Source organism: Mus caroli, unplaced genomic scaffold, assembly GCF_978045245.1.
Source record: "Mus caroli unplaced genomic scaffold, Mus_caroli_1 scaffold_1, whole genome shotgun sequence".
Taxonomy (NCBI): domain Eukaryota; kingdom Metazoa; phylum Chordata; class Mammalia; order Rodentia; family Muridae; genus Mus; species Mus caroli.
In genome coordinates, this window is record NW_028227256.1 from 176,301,657 (window position 1) to 176,328,678 (window position 27,022).

Consider the following 27,022-nt stretch of genomic DNA (forward strand, 5'->3'; position numbering starts at 1 on the left):
TGTAGCCTCTAAATGGCCACTTCATCTCTAAAACTGAACATTTCTAATTCACAATCACTGTGTATCCTAGCATTGTATGGTGGCTGTTGACTTTTTTTTTTAAGAAGCAATATAGTTAGAAGGGAAAGGGGGCTATCAGACAGATGTGTGGACAGCCATGCTGGCTACATGTTAAGGATTAGGGGGAACCTTGAACACAGTCCCAAAGCAATGGACAAGACTGGCATGAAATGAGCTGGGGAAAGAGTCTTCTAGAAAGTGGGCTGGCCTTACAGCAGCAACAATTCGTGGTAATTCCGAGCCTTGAAATGCCAGGGCGGGGGATACCCCGGGGATCTCCACCTGCTCAGAGGAGAAGGGGAGGGGGAAAGGATTGTGGGAGGGCGCGACTGGGAAAGAGCAGTGAGAGGGATGTAAAGTAAGTAAAAGATAAAATAAAAATTAAATAAAATCACACCATTTATTCATTCATTCATTTGTGTGTGTGTGTGCTCGCATAGGCACACATGACCCCGCACTTGTGTGGAGGTCAGAGGACAACTTGCAATAGCTCTCTCCTACCTTGTGGGCAATGGGATCAAATCCAGGTTGTCAGGCTTGGCAACAGAGTGCCTTTACCCACTGATCCATGCTGACATTCCAACCCTATTTCTTCTTGTTTCTCTTTAGGGAGAACCACTTTCTAAATGCCTGCTAGAAGAGTGGGAGTTCGAACCCAGTTCTTAGATGTGTGCTCCAGCCCACTTTCCTGCTTTGGCCTTTCTTATCCTTTGGGCTTCTTAGTTTTCACACTTAAATTCCCACTGAGGGGGTAGTGGCGAAAGCCTGCTTGTCTTGTCTCGGCTTCTCCCATTTCTTCTTAACGATCATTTAGAAAGCCGGCAGGTAAAACTAGGCACTGGGGCACAACTGTGACCCCAGCTTCTCAGAAGATGAGGCAGGAAGATTGCTTGAGCCCAGGATTCCAGTGCCACCCTAGGCAACAAGTGAGGGGACCCCTGAGAGAGAGAGAGAGAGAGAGAGACAGAGAGAGAGAGAGAGAGAGAGAGAGAGAGAGAGAGAGAGAGAGAGAGAGAGAGAGAGGAGAGAGAGAGAAAGCCCTGAGCTCAGAGTCAGTGCTGGCTGCAAGCTTCACGCTGCTCTAGGCCTTGTGTTAGAACTGTAGCTTTGAGTCCATGCACCTGTGTTCTTTTCAGCTGAGATTCCCCTAAAATTCACTATGGGGAAAGTTTTATCAAAGTAAGCTTTTTGGCTTATAATGAAGTCTTGTAGCTGCCTAAAAGTGAAACCGTGCAAAGGTTTGGGATGCGAAGCATGCACCTTCACCGCAGGACCCGGGTGTTTACAGCTCCTTACCTTCTGAACACCCGGGGGTGGGGTCGTCCTCTTCCCTCTCCTCCTCCACCCTCACCCCCTTCTGCCCACCTCCTCCTTTTCTTCTCCTCCCTCTTCTGCTTCCTTCTCCTGTTTCTTCTCTTCACAGTGTATGTTCCTTGTTCTGTGGAGGCAGTGGACGTGGCCACGGGAGAATACAACGGAGTGGACTGATTGGAGGCCATGGGGGTTTCTTACCACTTCCTCTTCAGCTGTTCTTGAACTCAGTAGCAGGACCTAGGAGGCAGTTAGCAATGATTCCAGGATTCCACTACATCTCACCCTGCTGCCTGCTGTTCCCTGGAGACTCGGTTGCCTGGCAAGCACACAGCAGGACCACGATTCTCGATTCTCCGGGGATTAGGTTTCTCCATCCTCAGTGTGGGAATGAGACTGTTCCCTCCCTCACAGGTGGCCGCAAGGAATTATAAACCAATAAAGTGATTGCTTAGCATATGGCTGAATGTCAAGGGTAATATAAATGCTTAATTTCATTTATTTAATAGTAGTTCAGTTGCTGTGGAAACTCTAACTTCTCAATTTCTTGACACTTATCTGTGCTGTTGTTTTAAAATAAAATTTTACATTTAAATCCTGTGTTTTTTTTTTTTTCTGGAGACATGGTCTAGTTACATAGTTTTGGATGGCTTGTAGCTGGCTATGTACACCAGGTTGGCTTTGAGTTTGAAGAGACCTGTATACCTCTGCTTCTGCCTCTGCCTCCCAAGTGCTAGGATTAAAGCAGTCCCCACCATGCCTGGCTTACTGTAAACATTTTAATATTGGAAAAGTAATAAGGAGGATTAGAACTCGATACACCTCTGCTTTCTCAAAGAAACTGTGGAATGGGCCAGCATGCACGTCACTACAGCATGTGTGCATGCACACACATATTCATACATGCACATACACGAATACACTCACATTCACATGCATGCACACATACATGCAGGCACAAATGCACAGTCACACAATGCACACACATTTACACACACATACGCACATGCATATACACACACATACACACACATGCATCTACACATGCTTGTGCACACACATAGTCTACATAAGTAAGTGTGAAAATAAAGGAACTTGTAAGAATTGCTATTGTTACCCTATCCAGGAGCATCAAGCTATTCCATCTCTTTTCTTTCCCAACTGGATGGATGTCTTTCATTCATGCATGCATACAGCAATCAGTGACTTTTTCTATCCATTTGTTCCCTTCATCCCTCCCTTGTTCCACCCACCCCTCCACCTATCCATACATGTATCCATCCATCCATCCATCCATCCCTTCACCTATCCATCCATCCACCCACCCATCCACCCACTCATCCATCCATCCATCCATCCACCCACCCATCCATCCACTCATCCATCCATCCACCCATGCACCCACTCATCCATCCATCCATGCACCCACTCATCCATCCATCCATGCACCCACTCATCCATCCATCCATCCATCCATCCATCCATCCACCAACTCATCCATCCATCCATCCATCCATCCATCCATGCACCCACTCATCCATCCATCCATCCATCCATCCACCCATCCATCCATCCACCCACCCATCCATCCATCCATCCATCCATGCACCCACTCATCCATCCATCCATCCATCCACCAACTCATCCATCCATCCATCCATCCATCCATCCATCCACTCATCCATCCATCCATCCATGCACCCACTCATCCATCCACCCACCCATCCATCCATCCATCCACCAACTCATCCATCCATCCATCCACCAACTCATCCATCCATCCATCCATCCATCCATCCATCCATCCACTCATCCATCCATCCATCCATCCACCCATCCATCCACTCATCCATCCATCCATCCATCCACCAACTCATCCATCCATCCATCCATCCATCCATCCATCCATCCATCCACTCATCCATCCATCCATCCATGCACCCACTCATCCATCCATCCATCCATCCACTCATCCATCCATCCATCCATGCACCCACTCATCCATCCATCCATCCACCCACCCATCCATCCATCCACCCACCCATCTATCCATCCACCCATCCATCCATCCACCCACCCATCCATCCATCCATCCATCCATGCACCCACTCATCCATCCATCCATCCATCCACCAACTCATCCATCCATCCATCCACCAACTCATCCATCCATCCATCCATCCATCCACCAACTCATCCATCCATCCATCCATCCATCCATCCATCCATCCACTCATCCATCCATCCATCCATCCACCAACTCATCCATCCATCCATCCATCCATCCATCCATCCATCCATCCACTCATCCATCCATCCATCCATCCATCCACCCATCCATCCATCCATCCATCCACCCACCCACCCATCTATCCATCCATCCATCCATCCACCCACCCACCCATCCATCCATCCATCCATCCACCCACCCATCCATCCATCCATCCATGCACCCACTCATCCATCCATCCATCCACCCACCCATCCACCCATCCATCCATCCACCCACTCATCCATCCACCCATCCATCCACCCACCCATCCACCCACCCATCCATCCATCCATCCATCCATCCACCCACCCATCCACCCACCCATCCACCCACTCATCCATCCATCCATCCATCCATCCATCCATCCACTCATCCATCCATCCATGCACCCACCCACCCATCCATTCCTACACACACACATTTTTAATTCATGGGTTGAAGGGGCCACAGGAGAGTTGGTCAGGACTGCTGACTTTCTAGTGCAGTTTGAATGGAGAAGACTTGTGGGGTGGTGGAGATGTCATGGCAGACTGAGGTGTGACGGCAGATGTCTGTGACCCTGAGAAAAGTGAGAAGTGACAATAGGTGCGTTTGCTGTATAATAGCCTAATAGGTGACCCTGCTTCTGCTGGTTCTTGATTCAAGGAACACAAAATAAAGGGTACAAGCAACAGCATCCCTGTTTACAAACACTGGCTTGATCCTAAGTCCTGTTTGGATCAATTCTTGGGTTCCTACCTCTACAAGTCCCTTTAGGTCCTTAGCAGGTCCTCAGGTGACTCCCTCCTCCTTTGTCTATCCATTGGATTCTAGCTCTGGAATGACTCTAGAAGCTGTCTCCAGCCTACTTGCATGTGCCTCTCTATCTACCACCCTATGGCTGTCTCTCCTGGTTCTCATTTCCACAGCCTGAACTTCCACTCTTGCTCCTGTTGAGGGTCATGTGGCTGAATGGGAGGCAGCTGCCCCTCCTGCTGGCCACAGAGGGCTTACTCTGCAATTCCTTACAGAAATCACAACTTTTAAATTAATCACACATCCTCAGTTTTTAAAAAAGGACTCTTCTATTCTTACCAGAAGTCAGCCGGTGTCTTGACACCCTTCCCAGAGCTGGGGTTCAGAGTCCCAAGGTCCTTGTGAAGACAGCATTCATGGGGCTGGGGCTGGACACTGGAGTTCCTGAAATGACCACACAGCTCAGTCCTGACATGGCTGCTTCGGAGGAACAAACGACTGGCTCATTGTCTTTTCTCCATGAAGCACACCACCTCCCTCCTCCTCTGCCTTTTTCATCCCTCTTACTCATTTTAAGAATCTGGAAATCATTTGGACTCCTCCAGGCCCCTCCACTCAGCTCTTTCATCTGACAGAGTGCTGATGACTCTTGAGTGGTCCCGTATTCTTACATTTTTTCCCTCTCCCATCTCATTAAAATCAACAACAGCAGCACCAGCATCACCACCACCAAAACCCACGCCCCCCTCCCTAGTTCTTCAGCTATGTGTACACGTGAAATCTACTCTCATTCATGTATACACCGCAATGTTTTCCTTGGTCCATCTCTGCTCCCATCCCAGTCCCAAGCAACCGCTATGTGACTTGGCCTTCAGACCTCTCTCACGCCATTTCACGCCAACGGAATCACACACTATGCAACCTCTTCCCTCTGGTTTCATTCGCTTAGCTTGACAATTCTTATGGTTCACCAATGTTGCAGCATATATGTTGATTCTTCTTTAATTGGCATATAATATCCCATCGTTTGCTATGTCACAGTCTGTTCATCTGTTTACCAGGTGAGGGCGCTGCGCCCGTTTCCCTCCTTTGCTACTCATGAGTGACTGTCCCTAGAACTTTTCCTGGGCAAATCCCTGTAGAGACGAACATCTTTAATCTGTGATGAAGTGGATACTCAGGGGGAACTAATGGACATAGAGTAATTTTACATCTAACTTCTTGAAAACTGCCAAACTGTTTTCCAAGATGGCTGTGATATCTATTTATCTCCCGTACTGGCTGGTTTTGTGTGTCAACTTGACACAAGCTCAAGTTATCACAGGGAAAGGAGCCTCCCTTGAGGAAATGCATCCATGAGATCCAGCTGTAAGGCATTTTCTCAATTAGAGATCAAGAGGGGAGGGCCCAGCCTACCGTGAGTGGTGCCATCCCTAGGCTGTTGGTCCTGGGTTCTATAAGAAAACAGGCTGAGCTGTGCAAGCAAGGGGAAGTATTCCAGTAAGCAGCCCCTCTCCATGGCCTCTGCATCAGCTCCTGCCTCCAAGTTCCTGCCCTGTGTGAGCTCCTGTCCTTGTTTCTTTTGGTGATGAATAGCAACGTGGAAGTGTAGGCTGACTAAACCCTTTCCTCCCCATAATATTTCATTGGACCAATAGAAACTGTAGCTAAGACACCACCAAACTGTTCAAATATTCTCATCTGTCCACATTCTCACCCACAACGCTGCTGACTGTCTCTTGGATTATGGTTGCTCTAATGTGAAGCCTAGCTCACTGTGACATTGGCTTCTTGAGTCCTGAGTGGCAATGCTACTGACTGTCACTCCACATGCTTAGGGCCCATTTTCGGGTTAGGTTGTTTTCTAATCACTGAATTATAATCTCCTCACTCCCCTCAACCCTTCATTCTCGACCAATTCTCACTTCAAATTGCCTTTTAAAACACTGCCAGCTCAAAGAGACAACGTGTCCTCAGCAGAGACTCTCACGTACTCAAAACCCCTGTGAGTTTTTCATTGCCTCAAGTTAAAAATTCCCAACTTGACAAATTTAAATACAGGGAGCATCTTGCCCTTATGTACTCCCATTGGCCTGTGGCTCCGCTGGGTCTCCCTTTCATTTCCTTCTGGGTGTTGGTTTCTTGTCTGAAGTCTTCCCTTTGCATTTCTCAATCCTGGAGTTTAAAAGCCCCAGCTCAAAGCCACCACCCCCATCAGTTTTTGGTGACCCCTCCACTGGGAATGCCACTCCTCTGATGTCCTACGTCTTATTTATCTAAGAATGTTTCCAGGTTTGTCTTAGAGGAGGCTGTTCCGGTCTGTTAGCCACATAGTGAGTTGGTTTTATTTGTATCTTGAACTTCTGCAGCTTTTCTGTTTCTTTACTTTCCCTCCCCCTCCCTCCCTCCCTCCCTCCCTCCCTCCCTGTCTCCCTCCCTGTCTCCATCTCTGCCTCTCTCCCTGCTTCCTTCCCTCCTTCCCTCCCTCTCCCTTCTGCTTCATTTCAACATGGCCTCAAGCTCACCTTGTAGCTGAGGATAATCCCAAACTTCTGATCCTCCCACCTTCACCTTCTAAGTGCAGACATCACAAGCATGCCTCCCCTCCCACCCCCCAACATCCTATCCAAGCTGACTTAAGGCTACTTTTCTTCCTTGGTTCCTGTAAACAATGACACATAGGATGCGGCTATACTTTTTCAAAGCAGATGACTTCCTGTGATCCTCAGAGCCACAGCCCAGGGCTGGCAGGTCCTGAGGTTGGCAGGCTGACCCTCAGTGTCCCACTGTCCATTACCTTTAAGTGACAGCTCTTCATTTGATAAGAAGGACTGCTGTATTTACATGGCATTGCTCACATCTTCTTCCCCTTCCCCTTTGTCTTCTGAGTTGGCAATTTCAGGCTAAGGTCAAGGCTGGGGATTGGGCTGGAAGCATACCTCACAGGTAGGATAATTGCTTAGCTTGGACAAACCTATGTTCTATCCCCAGCACTGGGGGAGGGGTGGGGTGGGGGGAGGGGGAAAGATTTGGAATTTAGCACCCAAGGGATTTCTAAGGGTAATGTAATTAACTGTTGAGACAATCTTCCAAGAGTGGAAGCCTTCTTAGCTCACGGGTTGACATCTCTTCTCCTCCACTACAGTAGTGACCAAACTCACAAATGAAAAGCATCAGCTCGGCAGCCCACACACATGGTCACATGGCCCCAGAACACCAGTAGATCATATGCAAATACTGTCTGCATATTCATCGAGATGCCACATGGACAGTGTAAGCTGCTTTAATTATCTTTCAAGGAGAAACCCAGCCGCCTCTGGCACAGGCACTCGACTGGCTCCGTTGGCATGTTGCTGCCTGGACTGAAATGGAAATTAGTTCAAAGGAAAGATATTAAAAAGGAGTGGAATCTGTTATATTCTGTGTTCTGTGTAGCAACTAGGAATTGCCGGGCTGATCTGGGGCTTTTATTTCTGACGTGTACTTTTAGGCTCTCCAACGCACAACGGCATAATGTATGTTGGCTATAAATTTTATGAGCCATTCATATTTGAGATATAAACAAAGAGGAAGCTAAATTGAATGCTGTGAAATACGGATGCACCATGAAGCACTCCTGAGGAAGTTTATGTGCCTTTAATAATTAAGTAACAAGCAAGGTGGATCATGGATCCCATTCTCACTCCTTTGTATTTTTGTGATCATACAGGGACCAGAGAATGACCCTGTTCTCACCCAACCGTGTCGATGGGCTCAATTAACTACTCTTCATAGAAGGCATGTGCTGTTACAAGCCAATATACAATTATTTTTCATTCCTGACATAAGGGTCACTAAATGCAAGCTAAATCTTGAAGAAATACTACCAACATCCTTGAATTTGAAGAAATGGAAAACACGGCATAGATCTGGCCTATCCCTCTTTGCAAAGGTTTGGTTGTATCACTGGGAATCTTCAGTTTAAGAGCAAGTGAAACTATAGCTAGTCTTGGCTAATCTCCCCTTGAAACTGTGTAAGCCACACTCAGCTGGGGTGTGGCTCAGTGGTGGAGCACTTGTCCAGTGGGTATGAGGCCTCGGGTTTCACGGGGTGGGGGGGATTCTAGAGGCTTAAGGTATGCTGAAGAAACCCTTGACAATAGAATTATGGAGCAAGTACCTTAGATACAAAAATCAAGATTTTCAACAAAAACGATGGTAAAAATGAACAAGAACACCAACCACAAACCAATTCAAAGCCCCCGAGAAGAACAATCAGCAGATACCGGGGCACTCAGTACCCAGGAGAAAGGTTCTGCTGAGTCCAGTGGCTTGGCTGTAGAGTAAAACACTCTTCATGGTCTGAGATTGTACTTGCTGGTGTTCAGGGGTGTCTGGATGGAAAGAGAGCAGGGAAATCCTGGAGCAGAGCCAGCCACAGGAGGCTACCTTGAAGACTGCCATAAATTTCCTTCTGATTTTTAACTGGCATTCTGGAACAGAGAAGATCCCCAAGAAGTTTAGGAAAGATGCCATGCAGATGGTGAGAGTGAGCGGTGCTTTACCCGGCTGTAGGGGAGCTGAGCTCAGGCTCAAGTTCCACATGCTTGGAAAACTTGTGGCACTTTCTACTGAAACCCCAGAAGGGCCACATCTTAGGTATGAAGAACAAGTATCAGGACAGTTTTATTAGTTGTAAGGGAAATAGAGCTACCCTAACAAAGGAAGGGTAAAATGAAATTATTCTATGTTAAAGAATTTAAGTAAAACAGACACTGACACACACAGACACAGACATACACACAGATACACACTGACACAGGCACACACATATACATACATACACAGGTACACACACACACACACAGACACACACACACAGACATACACACTGACACACACACACAGACACACAGACACACAGACACAGACACACACACACACACACACACACACACACACAGGGGAAATGTCCACCAGAGTAGAATTTAGGGGCCTGGTTCTACCTCCTAACCCCATGTTCCCAGAAATAAGACTCAGACTCAAAATATATTCACAAATACCTTGGCCATTTAGCTAGGATCTTCTCTGACAAGAATCATAACTTAAGCTAACACATTTATCTTAATATGCACACTGCCACATGGCTGGTTACCTGTGCTCAGGTATCAAATATTAGGCTCCTCACATCTTTCAGAGTGAATCTCCTACCTGGCTCTATCCCAGAATTCTTTCTGCCTCCCAGATGTCCCACCTTCTATTTTCTGCCTAACCCATAGGCGATCAGATTTATTATTGACAGGCGTTACATCCATACATACCTAAGATACTCTCTCTACAAGTGGTTAAACAGCAGAAGCAAGAGCTAGTTGACATATAATGGATCGATGGAAATGATTTGGCCTGTAGAACAGGGAGAATATGCCCAAAGTGAGCCAGTAACCCATGTGTCATGACCCAAGAATATGAGGACAACATATACACTATTGGAGTCCCAGCAAGACAGAAAGACACAGAATGGGGTGGTAAAAAGATTTGAATAAGTAGTAGTTACCCCCCAGAGCTCGTGTCTCTAGCTGCATATGAATCAGAAGATGGCCTAGTCGGCCATCAGTGGAAAGAGAGGCCCATTGGTCTTGCAAACTTTATATGCCTCAGTACAGGGGAATGCCAGGGCCAAGAAATGGGAGGGGGGGGAAGGGGAGTGTGAGGGGGGGGGAATAGTATGGGGGACTTTTGGGATAGCATTGGAAATGTAAATGAAGAAAATACCTAAAACAAAGAAAAAAGAAAATGTCCCAAACTTGGTGAAAATTTTATAGATCAACTTTATGGTCAACTGAATGAGAAACGCTCTCCATTGGCTCATGTATTTAAACACTTGATCCCCAGTTGGTGCCACTGTTTGGGAAGGTTATAGAACCTTTAAAAGTGGAGCCTTGCTGGAGAAAAGGCATCACTGGGGGTGGGGAGGAGGGTTTGAGGCTTTGTGGGCTGGCCTCACTTCTTTTCTCTCGGCTTCCTGGGTGCGAATGAAATGTGTTGTTCACACCACCATGCCTTCCCCATAACTTCCTCAGAAACTATAGGCCAAAATGACCCCTCTTCCTTCTAAAGTTGCTTTGTTCAGGGTATTTTGTCATAGCAACAGAATAGTGACTAATAACTAATAACTAATACACACTCTCAGGTTCTAGAAATTCTAGCAAACTCTCAGTGGAATGAACACAGATCCACACCCAGAAGCATCTTCGTCAAACTCCCAAGAAAGAAAACTGTAAAGAGATCTTCAAAGCACCCAGGGAAAAAAGGAGCACATACCAGACCAAGGAACACCCACGACGATGACAGGTCGCCTCTACCCAGGACGAAGGCAGAGAAGTCGTTCTAAAAACACTAAAAGTACCACTGAGAATTCTACATCCAGCTAATCGAGTCCTTAAATGGAGAGGCAAGGCAGATAAGCAAATCTGAGAGTATTTGTTGCCACAAGGAGAGGCTGGAGAGATGGGTCAGAGATGGGTCCTCTTGCAGAGGACCCGGGTTCAGTTCCCAGCACCCACATGACAGCTCACAATCTGCAGCTCCAGATCTGGTAACCATCTTCTGGCCTCTGCAAGCACCCGTTGTGCATATGGCTCTCTCTTTCTCTCTCTCTCTCTCTCTCTCTCTCTCTCTCTCTCTCTCTCTCTCTCTCTCACACACCCTGGCAAGAACACTTATACTCATAAAATAAACACAAATAAATCAGAAAGAAAGAAAGAAAGAAAGAAAGAAAGAAAGAAAGAAAGAAAGAAAGAAAGGAAGACAGGCAGGCAGGCAGGCAGGCTAAAGGGAGTTCTCCAGGCTGAGAGAAAAGAATTTAATTGGAATTTTGGTTCCCCAGGAGGAGAAAAATCCAAACTTGCAACAAACAAACAACCCAAAACCAACCAACCAACCAACCAACCAACCAAAAAACCTGGGTAAATATATGAACAAAACCATATTTTCATAGTTCTATGGGAAGACAGATTGTTTAACACATAATTTAAACAATCATATTGAGGATTTTTTTTAACGTATAGATTTAAACCATTAGCTCAAAGGACAGAGGTAAAATGGACTTGGGACTGCCAAAAGTGTACATTTTAGTGAAGTCTGCCATGCTACCTCTGAACAGCCCAGGCTAAGTCAAAGATTCATATGAGAGTCATTAGAGCTAGGGACTCAGTCAAAGGACTAGAGAATATAAAGACATTATTCAATTAACAAGAAAGGTGGGGGGGGGGAGGCATGTAAGACAGCAAAATAGGAAACAGACCCATGCAAACAGTAACAGGAAACCCCAAACCATGTCAAGCCAAACACAAAAGATATTCGGATTCTCTAGACCAAAAAAAAAAAAAAAATCAAGATCAGTCAAAAGTGAACTGTGGTGATGGAAGCCGGAATAGTAACTGCTAATTGTTAATGTGGGGTGGGACTGCTGGGAAGGGGGGCGGTTCAGTGAGAAGAATTTACATCTTAATTTGGGGACTATACTAGATTGCATATATATATATTCATGTATGTATTTATTTATAGAAACTCATGGAATTTTACACTTAAATTTTATGCATTTCACTGTATGTAGATTCTACATCAACTCTCTTGAGGAGCCGCCATCTATAAAATTTCACCAACAGAGGGCGCTCCGAGCCCATCAAACGCCGGGGACCGAAGATACTTTGAGATGCACATCAGATCTCAGGGCTCATCATTCTTCAGGACGAATCGTGCAGCTCCGCAATGGCTCCCCCTTCGACACCCCATCTTTCCCACTTCGGGCTTCACGGGCTCGTCCATTTCACCCGGCCACATGCTGCTTTGAGGCTGATAAGCCGCGCGTAGCTAATGGCGACGATATTTTCCGCGGCACCGAGGCAGAATACAGATGCGGCTGCAGTTGGGCTGCCTGGGGGCTACCAGTCCCTCTAAGGTCTTTGGCAGATATGATCGCGTTGAAATTAGAAGTAGAAACGTAATGGAAACTTCCACAGTGCTCTCAACATCTTCATTTTGACCTTCTCGCCTCGCTTTAGAGGCTATGAAATATCCGGGGTGCACGGGCTGCAGAGGGCGCTGGGCGGGAATGGCTGTGCCCGGAGGCGCCGAAGGTTCTCACAGGAAGACAAGATGGGGAGGGGGGCGTTGCCCCGGGTTCTAGCACCCCAATTGTTGTATTCTGCCCCCTCCTTTCTCTTGCATATGTTGAAGGAAGACAGCGACTAGGGAAGCCCGAAATGTCCTCCTGCCCTCGCCTAGCCCCAGGCCAGGTCTTTCCGGGGTACCCAGATGCCATTACACCACACGTGATCTCCTCGCCCGGCTGGTCCCGCAGGAGGCGTCTCGCGGGGTGTTAATTAAAGGTCACAACAAAATAGACCTGCCGGCACACCAGAAGAAATGTCCTCCCGGGAAATGAAAAATGACACCCCGGAGCAGCCACGTGTGGAGCCCGGCGTACGCCGGTTTCCTGCGCTCCCGGGCGCTGCGCCGGGCGGGGGACGGGAATCAGACAGCGGGCGACAGCTGGGTGCTCTGGAGATCCCACAGGTCCGGGTGCTGGCAGGCAACCGTGCAAAGGGGCGAGGGGACGATCCCAGTCCCCGAGGTCGAGCAGCTCGCGCCACACCCCCTCTCCAGGCCCGCGCAGTCCTTCCGCGCGCGTTCGGCGCGGCCAATCCCTCAGTTTCCCCAGCCTGGCAGCTACAGGCTGGGTCTCGGGCTCACCTGTGCGGGTCTCGGGAGGTTTTCCCATCATTAACAGGGACTTGGGCCGGTTGGCGGGCGCCTGGAGGGGGGCTCAAGGCTCCCGGTGCTCAAATCGGGGTCCAGGGGAGGAGGGTCCCCTGGCCCGCTGGGGCTAGGAGGGCGAATCAAGACAAGGTTTGCCAGGCAGGTCTGGGAGAACAAAGGGCGGGGGGTTGGCCCCGGCCTGTTTGCGGACTTGTTTGTGACTCAATCCGTTTGCACGGCTTTTCAAAGGCAGACCTGCACGCCTTGCCAGGAAGAGACCAGCTCCCGGGGAGGGGGGCGGGGAGGCCTGGGTGCTGCGTTTCAGCGCAGCTCGGCCGGCTCCGAGCTACAGGCTCGCGCGGTGGATAGCACCGGAGCCCCGGGCTGTGGGCCCCTCGCCAGCAACTTCCCCGCCCGGAGCCAGATTTACGACCCCACCCCCGCCCCGGCTGCGCCTGGCGATGCCAGGCCCGAGCGCCGCGCCGTAAATGGATCGCGGCAGGCGAGGCGGCGGCGGCGGCGGCCCGGCGGGCTCCGAGGCGGCGGGGCTGAGGTTCCCTAGGCTCCGCGCTGCTCCCGGTCGGACACAGGCGTCCTGACCGCCGGCTGCTCTCCGGTCGCGTACATCCACCTTCTCCCTGCCCTGCGCGCAACTGTCAGGAGAAAACGGGACGGCGCATATTGGCTCGGCGACACGCCGTGGCTCCTCCCCGAGTCTGGATCCTTATATTTTGGGAGAATTTCTTTGAACTCAGTTAGCGAGCTCGGGGAAGGAGGCAAGTTCCCACCGCCGGCTCGGCTCGGCGAGGGCTCGCCCACCTTCCCTGCAGCCTCCCTACGTCCTCGCCGCCGTCCTCCTCCTTTTCGGCCCCGCTAGAGGAGAATGCGCGCTGGCCGGGTGGAGGAAAATGCTAGCGATCTGGATGTGACCGCGAAGAGAGGACGCGTGGCTGGAGGAGGCAGAGAGATGAGAAGACCCATTATTTGAGAACCACCAGCCGTTCCAACCTTTCCTGCAAATTGGTGCTATTACTTCTGGGGTCCATTTGCTTTCATTCTTCCCAACCCCCCATTAAGAAATCTTGACTTGAGGACCAACCCCTACCACGAGGGGGGACGCGTCTGGGTTGGCAGACCTTTTGGATGTAGCCTTGTGGGAACATTTAGACCCTTTCCTCTGGAAGAGCCACCATGAATTCGGTAGCCGGAAATAAAGAGAGGCTTGCGGTCTCCACCAGGGGCAAGAAATACGGGGTAAGTTGTGGCGGTGTCCACGCGGAGATGCGTTTCCAGGGACTCATCTGAGTGGGTGTCCTCTGCTTCCCGGGAGCCGGCGGCGGATGCAGGGTCCCCAGCTCTCGGGTGCACCGGCGTCCCCACGGCCGGCGGGGCCGTGCGTGCATGGAGGCGGGTCTGCAGCTCGCCTGGCTACGGGAAATGTCTTCAGCCCTTGATTCCTCCCTTTCCTCACACCCTTAACTTTTGCAGTATTTCGGGACTTGCAGACAGAGTTAAGTCGAGGGGGAGCGTTTCCCAGGAATTCCTCTGCTCTTCCCTCGGATCGCTGCCCCGGAGCGGGGAGCCCGTTTGCTTTACCTGCAGGACCTGGGGTGGGGGCTGTTCCCCGAATGAGTAAACATCCAGAAGTCACAGTCACGCACCCTGCGATAGGGTGTTCTAGGACTGTGTACCTAGGCCCTTGTTGGGGTGGGTACCCGGTTTGAAAGAGTAGGGCGCTGGATTTCTGGGTGTTCTCGCAGAAGCTGCAGGATATCCACACCCCGCAAGCTCTTGTGCTGACCCCAGGAGGAATGGAGGGGGACCTGCGTGCGGTCACTCTGGCGAGGGTGGGTGGGACAGGACTTCCTTAAGGATTGGTCACTTGAAGGATGGAGATAGATGGAGGGCAGGTTTGCATCAGTGCGGGCAGGACGGCGACCCCCCCCCCGCCCCCAGCCCTCCGCCGCACAGGGGACCAGTGGCTCTACAGGGCCTGACGCCGCGCGTCTCTCCCGCAGGTGAACGAAATGTGCTCGCCCACCAAGCCCTCAGCGCCCTGCTCTCCTGAGAGCTGGTACCGCAAGGCTTACGAGGAGTCGCGCGCCGGCAGCCGGCCCACCCCGGAGGGAGCAGGCTCTGCGCTGGGCTCATCGGGCACCCCGTCCCCGGGCTCGGGCACCTCGTCCCCGAGCTCCTTCACCGGCTCTCCGGGACCCGCATCTCCGGGCATTGGTACCAGCTCGCCCGGCTCCCTGGGCGGCTCACCGGGCTTTGGCACCGGCTCCCCTGGCTCGGGCAGCGGCGGCGGCTCCTCCCCCGGCTCTGACCGCGGCGTCTGGTGCGAGAACTGTAACGCCCGCTTGGTGGAGCTGAAGAGGCAGGCTCTCAAGCTGCTGCTGCCGGGACCCCTCCCGGGCAAGGTGAGCTACTGCGGGGTGCTCTGCGGGAAGCTGCGCCCCACCTTAGGAAGCTGCCTCGAGGCGCCCGGGTGTAAGGCCCCTAGCTGAGCACCCAGCTTCGCGGCGCCAGGGGATGCCCCCAGTGGGTTAGCCATAAGGGTTCTCCCTACCCTGTCTTCGATTCTGCAGCAGCATGCCAAAGGGGGCAGTAACAGCCAACTGCTGCGAGTTCCAGGTTCCAATGGCTTATTTGTGACTCTACCTTCCCTGCTTCACAGAAACATATTTTCCAAAGCCAGCATTTCTCTCTTAACACTCCATGTGTCTAAGTGAGGAAGATTAAAAGGTGGCCCGCTGTAAGAGCTGAGCTACATCCTGACCTGCTCCTGGGCTTATTTAATAAGCACATTGGTTCCTCCATTGCAACCCCGTCTGCGTGGTTCGACCGGCCTGGAGCCCCCAGAGCGGAACACAATGCAGTTGTATTTGCACAGTTGGGTCCAAGTACTATCACATGATAATATTTACTCATCCACTTCAAAGAGTTTTTATCAGTGGTTCGAGAGAAACATCAAGAAAACCGCATTACTGGGGGAGGTTGCTGACACTGCTCAATGACATTTTCTGGTTTATATTTTTTGTGACTTTTGAAATGAAATATTGTGATTTCGAATAGCAGGGCTTAGGAGTAGCCACGTCTGCTTGCCTCTTCTGCTTATCCACGCACACACATGGATGTTTTGTATACCAGGCTTCAATTACACAGCCAGCCATAGACTGCTGTAAAATTTAAAACGGGAAAAGTCGCTCCCGGGAGAATTGGTTTTATAAATCTAGAACTTAATCTCGAGAATAATTAACTCTGGGTTATTGTCAATTTGGCATTTTTGTCGTTCCTTCATTAATCTTCCTGGACACGGCAAGAGTAAATCTCAGGGCCAGGATCCTCTCTCAGTCTTACACGCTACACTGTCTTGATTTAACGCCTTTCCGCAAACACAGACCTAGCTTCTTTTTTCCCATTAATATTACTTGATTTCCCACCCCGTTCAAAGTGCAGCCCCTGAGACATCAGGTCCTCGTGGACGCTATCCTTCTCTGAGGAGAGCTTATCTTCTGATGAATCCGCAGTCCATCATGTATTCTTGTCTGTGTCAAGTGTTGCAAAGAAGGGACTGTGGAATGGGGGTGAGAGAGGCTTGATGGATACAGATTTGAGAGATCCAGATGCTTGAGATGTGACAGTGGCTGATATTTGTAATCCTAATAAGTCACAGGCCACCAAAATTATCTCAGAACATCGAAGTCACATGCTCATAGGAGTTCTTCATGTTGTTGTTTATCCTAAAAAAGGGAAGGGGTGAAGGAACACAGACAGGAAGAAACAAAGGTTGAAGCTTAACTGCACGCGCATGCTTGGTGATTTATGGGGTCGTTTACGGGGGGGGGGGCTTTGTTTTTGTTAAAGCCACCTGGAAAGTTCATTTCACACTGCTTAGAAGGCAGTGCCATAAATGTTCAGATTTTATTTATTGGATGAAATTAAAGTGATGTGAAACTGATCATGTTGTAGAGGGAGCGATGGCTCCGGATGCAGCCAAGTCCTGGACAGGCTGAGGCTCAGTGCTCTGTGATCCATGATCATGTTGTAGAGGGAGCGATGGCTCCGGATGCAGCCAAGTCCTGGACAGGCCGAGGCTCAGTGCTCTATATGATCCAGGGGCATTGAGAGGAGAGCTGTGAGTCTGGGGCTGGTCACTGATTAGATGGTCACACATTAGAACATCATACCCAGTTGCAGAGTTGCATCAAGACGTTAGCATTGCAGGGTTTAGCCAGGAATAAGGATGCTTCGGGTTAGCTCATTGATAGCAAGTGAGCTACGGAGCCTTAATATGAACTACCTACTGATTGTCTTTGGGAAGGATAACTTCGGGGATCGTGTAAATGGTAGGCGCTGTCACCTTCTAATTAGATACAATTTCTATAACATCTATAATGTTTGCAGCATTGTAATCGAACAAATGCCACGTTGTCTGGTGCCCTCTGCGTGGTGGGTCCTGTCCAGTGGAGACAAGGCATTTCTTCTCAGTGCTAGCTTATGAACAAACTGCAAGTGCTGATTGATGAGCGGAACCTCCGTAGCCTGCAGGCCCTGAAAGAGTTAAGTTCCAGTAGAATAAGGGATGTCATTGTGACCCCAACGTGTAATTCGCTCCGGAGAACAAGAGTCTGGGAAGATAAAGACATGTTTTTGAGGGATAATTAGCAAAAGCCATTTTCATAATTCACTTAAGATGCTTAACCATATTTGGGGAATATTTTCACAAATAGAGTATTAAATCGTATTAGGTAGTATGAAAACCTTCTGCATAGTCATTCAGAAGTCAGAGGCAGAAGAGCAGGTCCTGAAATCCGTTACTTAAGAATGGGTTTGGCTTCCCCCCCCCCCTGGTTTATTTTGCAATCTTAGTGACTCAGTTTCACATTTTAATACAATATGTTTTTTTTTTAATTAAATCTTTAGAATTTCATCCCATCCTTAACGTTCCCATCAACACAGCAGTGGAAAACCAATGGTTCAGATGGTTGGAGTGTCTATGTCACAAGGCGAGGTTCAAAAAGTGCTTCTGTTCTTCTGAGAGAGAGAGATGAAATTGACATTTATGTAGTAGACAATATCCTGGGGTTAAGGTTTACAGAATCAGGATGCTGTAATGCCCACGTTCACGTTCTAATGTGATGAGTTCACTTCTTCATCCCTCTGCTGTCAGATGATTTCCCTCAACATGCTCATCGCTGGTAGCGAGCTCTAGAGAGTTGCCCTCCATTTATCTTGGGGACAGTTGGGTGAGGTGGGATGATGAAGTATTAGACAGCCTCTGGAGGGGCATCTGGATGCCCCCTCAGATTGAAGACTGCCTTTGGTGTTCCAAGAGTTGCTCTGAGTCTCAGCATGCCTGAGAGTGTATGGCGTCTGGAAGACTGGGCTCTGGGCTTCTGGGTAGACCAGTTCTATGACCACTGGAGGATAGGGCTTCAGGTTAGACCATTATGAGACTTGGATGTAGCTGGGTAGGTAGCCGGGTAAAGGATGATAATGTTGACAGAAGCAAGAAGAGAGAAAGATGGTGATGGTAGTAACTTGATTTTTCTAGAGAGGGCATCAGAAGAAGAGGCAGATTCAGCCATAAACCTGATTGTTGCAGGTTATCTCAAAACCCAGAAAGTGAAAACTCTGCTCTGAATTCATCTTCTCTTGCAACTGAACTGGGCAAGGAGATGTGCCATCCTGGTGTCAGGCTGTAAACTCTTCTGATTGACTTTTACTGCCTCAGTAAGAAAGTGCTTGCCAGTTTATAACCTTTCTTTTTTGGCGTTGGTTAAGTGGAAGTGCTCAGATAGAACAGAAGAGTGGGGCTGTGGAAAAAGTGTTGGGTCTTTAGGTGAGGGTTGTCCTCTTCCCACTGTCATGTTTCACTGTGTAAATATAAAACACTTCCTGCATCGTGGTGAGCACGCCTTTCCCGTTTTTATAGACAGTCAAGGCACCGAGCCAGAAAGAGCAGCCAAGGAACGAACCTCTCCTTTTTTTGAGCTAACCTAGATCATTCTGATAGCTGTGACAGAACCTTTGAATTGACTGTGGAAAGCCCACGGCACATCGGCCTGAGGAAATTCCCTGGAGAAAGCAGGAATGTTCCAGGTTGGGCAAAGGTTATCTGACATCTGCTCATTTCCATACTCACAAAAGAAAATCTCTTATGTAAGAGAAAGGTCCAGAACTACGGTCCTGTCTGACTTTTTTTCTCCTCAGTCACATATTCTGACTCCATCTATGCCCCAGAAATATCAGCAAGATTAGCCAGACATCCTGAGAAGGGTGACCCAGGAATAACAGGGATGAAAGAGAAGAATGTCTGCCGGGTTAAAAACACCAAACGTGAGCTCTAAATAGCCAGAGCCCAAGGAAGTCTAGACTTCGGGAGATATAAATAAATATTTCTGTATTTTGCCAGTTCCAAAAGAGGAAGGAATATGAAAAATAACTTCATTTAAAAGTAACCTCCTAAAGCCATTGTAGTATTCTGTATAGATAAACTAGACTTTACATTTGAAATATTTACTAATATTTCTAACGAAGGAATTCCAGACAAATTTCCCTTATTCTAAGAACACTTCTTTAAAAAGCACCTTCAGAATCCTTTTCATTTAGAAAGTATTTAAAAAACATTTCCTTACTGGGGGTAGGCGGCAGGGTGACTAGAACCATGGCTCCATGTTTAAGAGTACTGGGTGCTCTTCCAGAGGACAGGGGCTCAATTTCCAGCTCACAGCTGTCTATAACTCCATTTCCAGGGGGGCTCCAACACTCTTCGGGGCTCTGGAGGCACAAGTGGTACACAGGCATGTGTGCAAGCTTTCCCCCTCATTTTCAAATGCATGTGCAGTGGGATGTGATCATATTTGCCTCCCGTTAGCTCTCCACTCTTTTCCTCTCCCCAACACAGTCCCATCCCAAACTCAACACCCTCTTTTATTTATTTATTTTGACAACCACCAAGTCCAGTCAGTGCTGCCCATATGTGCTTGGCTGTGGGGCCATCCACCGGAGCATGGGAAGCCTACCAGCAGCCACATTCCTCCTTCCCTAGCAATACGCACTGCCAACAGCTCCCTAGTATGAGGGAGAGCTTTGAGATCATCTACCTCAGTTGATGCCTGGATTCTGTCAGTCTTGGCCTTGTATAAGTCCTGGGCAGGTAGTCACAGCTGCTCTGAGTTCACGGTTGATAACCATGGTATCTCCAGAAGACAGGATTTCACAGTGCCCCTTCTTGTCTTCTGGTTCTTTGAAATAAAGGAACAGCTGATACCTACCAACAGTGATGGAGAAGTCCTGGAGCAATTATCATTTAAGACCCTCAGAGCCATCTCCAGAGTTTATCAAAACATTCCCAGTGGAGCCAGGCAGAGCCCAATCTCTTCCTCAACATTTCATTTTGCTAGACTTTTAAGAATGATACCAACATGGTCAGTTTTGGGAGTGACTTAATTCATTTGAAAGATTCCCCGGCTAGTAATCACCCCCACCCCCATTCTAGACAAGATTATTACATGACAAATGTGATTCTTAAATGTCTGAGGCTAGTAGTTTGTCAGGGTTTGTAATGATTAAGCCAATTAAAATTTAGGTCAGTTGCTCTTTGGTGTCCCAGACCATACCAATCATCTGCTGATAACACGATGGTGAGAGCAATGATGGATGATTGACAGTTATTGACTCAGCAGTGTGCCAAGATTGACAGACAGTCTCATAGCCAAATAAAGATAGCGTGTGATTTCTTTGTCTTGGAGTAATAGGTGATTTTTGTGGTTATTATAGTCAGTCACACACATGTACATAGCACACGCATACACATGCATGTACACTTACACACATAACACCCTGACCCAAGAAAAGGAGCCTATAACTGGATACTCAGGGTCGCATGCATACATTAGCCTTCCCTGCCACTCTGTCCCCAGAGATTACCCAAGCTGGCGAGTGGTGTGGGGTCTCCCTTCCCTTCAGTATTATTTTACCATTGTCAGTTCATAGGCACCCTTCCTTTCCTTATAGCCTGTTGAGTGGTCCCATTGGGTTGCGGAGCTCCTCGTTGAGTGGGCACTCTGGTGAACTTCCTCACTTCTGGGCATCAGCGTGAAGGAGCTCATCATTACATCCACTGGTAAAGGTGCCGAAGGTGGGACACATCTGGGGTCCTTAGTTTTGTTTGGAATGTTTATCGAAACATCATCATATCAGTGTGCATATGTCATCCTTCTGGCTGTTGTCTTTGGGCCTTCTCAAGAAACCCCTCTGAAGAAAAATGGCCATTGAATTATGAGTAGAAAGGCATCCATCAGAGGGATTCTCTTTACTTCCTTAACTAAACTTTTATTCTTTTTGTTTTTGAAAAAGTGTTCCATTTGGTCTTGAACTCACTATGTAGCTAAGGTCTATCCCTACCAAACACATTGCAAAGCTTCTTCTTATTAATTATTTTAATTTTTAATAATTAAATGGTGTAGTGTTGGCACACAGGAAATAGAAAAATATTCAACAGAAAACAAAATATAGGAGTTGTCCTAAGTACAACTGAAAATTTGGTCTGTGATTGTAGTAGTGTCTTTAACCAGTGGTGGGGAAATGGGTGTTTTATTAAAATATTTGGGGAAAACTGAACAGATCAATATTTTAGAAAACAAGAAATTGATCTATACAGTTCATTATATACCCAGAAGATCTCCCATTGGGTCAGAGAGCTAAATACTAAGTATTATAAACAGCGGACTTTTGCTGCACTCCCAGCCTTTGCAGGCAAATATTCCTCAGACATTTCCACTTTGTTTAGTGCCTTATGATGTGTCCGTGTGTGGGAGAGGGTGAGGAGGGTCAGAGGTCAAGGTCAATGTTAGGTGTCCTTTTTAGTCTCTTTCTGACTTAGGTTTTGAGCCTGGGTCTCTCATTCCAAAGCTCATCAGCTCTGCTGGACTGACAGTGGAGCCTCCTGCTTCTGTCTTCCCAGGCCTGGGGTTACAGGCGTGCACCTGCCTTACCAGGTTTGAGGTTACAGGCCTGCGCCTGCCACTGTGCCTGGGTGCTTTACTCAAACTCAGCTTCTTATCCTTGCAGGGCCGGGTTTCACTGACTGAACCATCTAAGGAACAGGTACCATAACCTACCAAGTTCTTTAATAATAATAATAATAATAATGACTTAAGAAATGTCTGAGTACTTTATCCTCATGTACACCTGCATGCCTGAAGAGAGCATGAGATTTCATTATAGGTAGTTTTGAGCAACTATGTGGTTACTGGGAATTGAACTCAGGAACTCTGGAAGAGCAGCCAGTGGCCTTAACCACTGAGCCATCTGTGCAGCCCTACCAAGGACTTCTAATGCAAATCATCATCACTGTTTTCCTGGTCATGAGCTCTCCTTGAATTCCTGCTATCAAGCCGATTCAGTCGTACTGCATTAAAAAAATGCCACTGGATTCAACTTGATAATACATTATTTATTGTTTTGTCCTTTGATAGTCATATACCAATGATCATTTCTGATTCTCATTCATGTACCAGTGTAGTATTATAACATATTATAAATAAAATATGAAAAAGTATTAAAATTCCTGCCTGGAGCAATACACAGTTTGCTCTTAGAGACAGACACCACGAGAGTCACACTGCGGCATATCAAGAGAGAAATTGAATTGCTCAGGAAGTTTAGGGGGTGGGTAGGAAATGACTTTAGAAAGATGGGTCGGATAGGAACATACTGAAGCGGAGATGTTCCAGGTAGAGGGAAGGGCGAAGGGGGTTACATACACTGGAGAACTTAAGTGATGTATTGTTCTCTCTCTCTCTCTCTCTCTCTCTCTCTCTCTCTCTCTCTGTGTGTGTGTAATGGGTATGGCTGAATTATGGGGACTGAATTGAAGTGATAGTGATATGAATGAGGTGTTAGGAAAGACATGATTTCTGCATAATGGGTGCTCATATAAGGCACAGGAAGTATTCATTCTCCACGCATCAGATAGAGAACACTGGTATTAACACATTAATAACACAGTAGAGTTTGCTACTGGGGGTTGGAGTGGCTATGTGTAACAGAACTTGTTGGAGTTATCTAGAGTTCGAGGTTAAATTGTCCAGTGGGGCCAGCTGGAGTCTCTAGGATCCAGCTGGTGTCTCTAGGGTCCAGCTGGTGTCTTTAGGGTGCAACTGCATTCTCTAGGGTCCAGCTGGGGTCTCTAGGGTGGGTTTGGATGTAGAGACTTGGATCTTGGAGTTGCAACAAGGAAAAAGGCTGTGAAATGAATACACAGATGGTATGAGCTCTGTGTATCTGAGGTAGGCACATTAGTAAACTGAGCATGAATCATAAGCATTGGCCTCGAAGGAACAGGAAGCCCAAGGCATTAAGAAGACAGCCCAGGTTAGAAAAGAGGGAGACAAAAAGTAGGGGAGAGCATATGGCATCATGGAAACCAAACAGTAAGAATTTTCAGGATGATGGTAAGCCCTGAACTTTGAAGGAATCAAGTAGGCACAGACTCAAATGTCCATGGAGTTGGCTACTAGGAGGTTATGGGAAATCTTGGCTTGAACAGTTTTCGGCATCTTGGAGAAAGGTAGTGAGTGTCAGTGTGTCCAGTGGTGGATGGAGAACTTAGATATTTGCAGCATCTCAACTGCAAGGTTATGAGGGGTGCCATTCCTGATGGTCTTTTATGTTATTAAAATGCAACCCGAGATCAGCAGACTCTGGTACAAAACCAGCCTTATTTAGTTGTGACCAGGGGCAGGCTACTTGGGTTAGGGTTAGGGTTAGGGTTAGGGTTAGGGTTAGGGTTAGGGTTAGCAAAGGTCACGTGATTGTAAGATAATGTTGAGCCACCATCTTGTGTTCTTAGACTCCAAAGACTTTCCTGGAAGACTTGAATACAGTGAAAGCCAATCTCCTTGTGCCCTCCTTCCATCCTCCCCTTCTGTTATTAATGACCCTGACACCAACATGGAGACAGAGATACAGCTCTGGAGAAAACGGAGTCATTCGACTCTTTCCCCATTCCTTGAACCCCTCTTCCCCTGCCCCCCCCCCCCCCCCACATTCATTCACCTGTAAGCATCTCTCTCCCTGGGAACAGTTCAGGTGCTCAGGTGGCGAAGGTGGCTACTCCTTATAGCCCAGTTGCCATCAATATGAATTGGGAGTCTTTGTCATAGATGGAAATCCCTCCTGAGAGCCCCTGCCCCACTCCGAGGCCCACAGGGAGGAGTACAGCAGTGGCGTTTGGCATTTTGGGCTGTGGTGAATGAAGGGAACAGATTTCCTTCAAGGACTGTGAATGATGCATGCCAACCTATCCAGCACCAGGAATTCAACTTATCTGCTTTCCAATCCGGTTTTATCTTTCTCAGACAGTTTTCTTTGCAGTTTTATTTTGCTGATTCTGTCACATTGATTCCAGCCAGACCCTGTGAAGATGGCTGGAAATAGAGACGACACCCTCCTCCACTTGGCCACATTTCCCACACTGGTAGCAGCTGTTAGTCAGAGTGGACAAGGAAGGCTGGGCCCTCGTAAACCTTAATATAAAGGGAGAACATGCCCTGAGTGTGGCAGACAGACTGGGAGGCTCTGAACTGAGCAAGCGACTGCTAGGACTGTATCTGAGGGTGTTGAGAGTGTCACGGACTAAATTGCGGCTCTTGTTATTTTCCTTCTTCATTCCTGATTGCTGGTCGGTACTGTTGCCGACCATCAAGATTTGGAAAGCTGTTTTAGCTCCCTACATAGCAAGCCTCTCAGATCTTTGAAGATCGTTACAAATATCTGCTCTTCAAAATATAGATTTTTTTTAAAGCTTAATGATTCTTTTATTTCCTCTGAGTGATGCCTGAGATTTGTAATTGCTTAATGGAAGACTTTTCTTTTTTTCCTAGGCTAACACAGTAGCTGAGGCTGTTGAGGTGTGTGTATGGTGTAATTCTATTCTTTAATCAGCTGTGATGAGCAGCTACACGCTCCTAAGAAACGCTGCCAATTTATGTCTAATGGCTGCCTTTGAGGTATATCGTTGGCCCCCTCCCCTGACTCCATGGGGTGGGGTGGCTTCATGCAGCAATGGGAGACCTCTTCGGTACCTGACAAGAGGCCAAAATGAAAAGGGCAGTGGCTGAGAGCTGTTGGGCTATTTAACTGAAAAGGTTATTCAGAGAATAAACCATGAAATTTGGGGACCCACTACCAATCACCGCTGTTCAAGAAAAATAATCTACTGGCTCAGTTGTGTGTTTGTAGCAGGTGTTGTAAGTCCCAGAGGTTGGTGCAATTCCAGATAGGTGAGTTGCATTGTCTGGTCATGGAGGTAGTGTGGTTTCCAGCAGAGTTAGCATTGGGATCTTAGGATAGTTGGTTGTCTCCGTCTCTCTGCCTCCCTCTCTCCCATACCCTCTCCCTGCCTCTCCTTTCTTTGCTTTTTCCTCTTTCTCCTCTTCCTCCTCCTTTATCTCCTTTTCTTTCCTCCTTTGGTATTGAGCATCCAATCCATGACCTCTGAATGTTGGGCAGATTTCTCCCATAGACTGAGAATGGGAGTGAGCAGTATTCTCCCCCAAGTCCACGAGTCTCTGCAAAGCTAGAGAGAGTCTTTCACTTGAATCCCAGAAGGATAGGCCTGGTACATCTTAGATGGGGTTTTGGTTAAGCCAAGAGCCTGAAACTACTTAGCAGACTGTCATGCCATAGAGCTCTGGTGAAGGTGCCATAGATGGATAAGGTTTGCCTGCTTCTTTCTGTGCTGGGCATGGGACCCTGGGCCTCGAATATGCTGAGTGCACACTCTTGGGCTGAGCTTGTGCTCAGACCCGTTGTGCATGTTTTTGTTTTTGTTTTGTTGTATTTTAGGGTCTTGCTATGTAGCCCTGACTGGTGACCTTCCTGCCACTGCTTCTGGTTACAGAAGTGTGCCTTTATACTTGACACCTCATTCCCCTCCCTCCCCATTTGCTGTCTCCTCTGTTGCTTGTAAACAAAATAAACTTAGACAATCAGGAGTACAGTTGATTTTAAGAGATCAATTTGGGAAGGAGTATTTTAGGGAAAGTACAGCCTAACGGACTGTGAAAGGGCTGCTTATCATTTATATTAAGAATATCTGTACTATTGATTAGGATTTAGCAATAACGTGGGGGAGCTTTTCTCTCTCTTGGTAGTTTAGGAATGAACATGAGGACTCTAAACATTGGGATCATCATTAAATTAAAACCTCTTCTGCCCAGGACTCCCCCGTCTTGTTTCCCTTTCTGTTTTTCTGTTTGCATCTTCAAATGTCTAGACACATCCCCACTGTTAAGCCAATATTTACATATTTCCAACCTGCACATCCGGGGCCTGCCATTAAGGCTCCTGTCACATTTAATGCTGCAGTCTGGGGAAAGGACAGTGTAGCCTGCTGGGTCATCAGGATCCATTTAGTTGCCTTCAACTCCGTTTTTCTTTTTTATCAGTAGCCCAGGATGTCTCTTTAAATTATCTACCTCCTGGGGACTCTTTTGCTAACTCTTATTTCAAATACATCATTCTGGCTTTTCATCCAGATAGAACTGAGGGGGCCTAATATTAAGAGCAAAGCTGCATTTGGCTTACATGAACCCAAAGCAGGCTGGGAGCTTGAAGTAGAGTTGAGATATCCCAGGGCAGCAGGTGCTGGGCAGATGTCCCTGTCACTCCTCATTGTTTCATGGTGTACTCTGGGTACCTGTAAGTACAGCACCTGCAGAGCCTCCCAGGGACAGACTCTTGCTCAGTGTTCTGGCCTGTGCATAAGTGACTCTCCTCATTCCTTTGGCCGATTCTGCCCTTAGCTGCCGGACTCTCAATTATCCTCCTTTGCCCCTAAATTTATTGATGCAATTAGGTCTGAAATTCCCAGGGTGCTTTGTGACAGACTAT

At 47.9% G+C, this 27,022-nt stretch overlaps 1 protein-coding gene across 1 annotated transcript in view; it reads left to right on the forward strand.

Annotated features, from left to right (window-relative positions):
• The first annotated feature begins 13,399 nt into the window (after positions 1-13,399).
• The window catches only part of Kif26b (kinesin family member 26B), a 403,420-nt gene continuing 389,797 nt past the window's right edge, over positions 13,400-27,022 (forward strand). The window contains exons 1-2 of the mRNA XM_021161225.3: positions 13,400-14,371; positions 15,136-15,537. Of these exons, the coding sequence (XP_021016884.1) occupies positions 14,309-14,371; positions 15,136-15,537 (465 nt within the window). The 5' untranslated portion in view covers positions 13,400-14,308. The remainder of the gene's footprint in view (positions 14,372-15,135; positions 15,538-27,022) is intronic.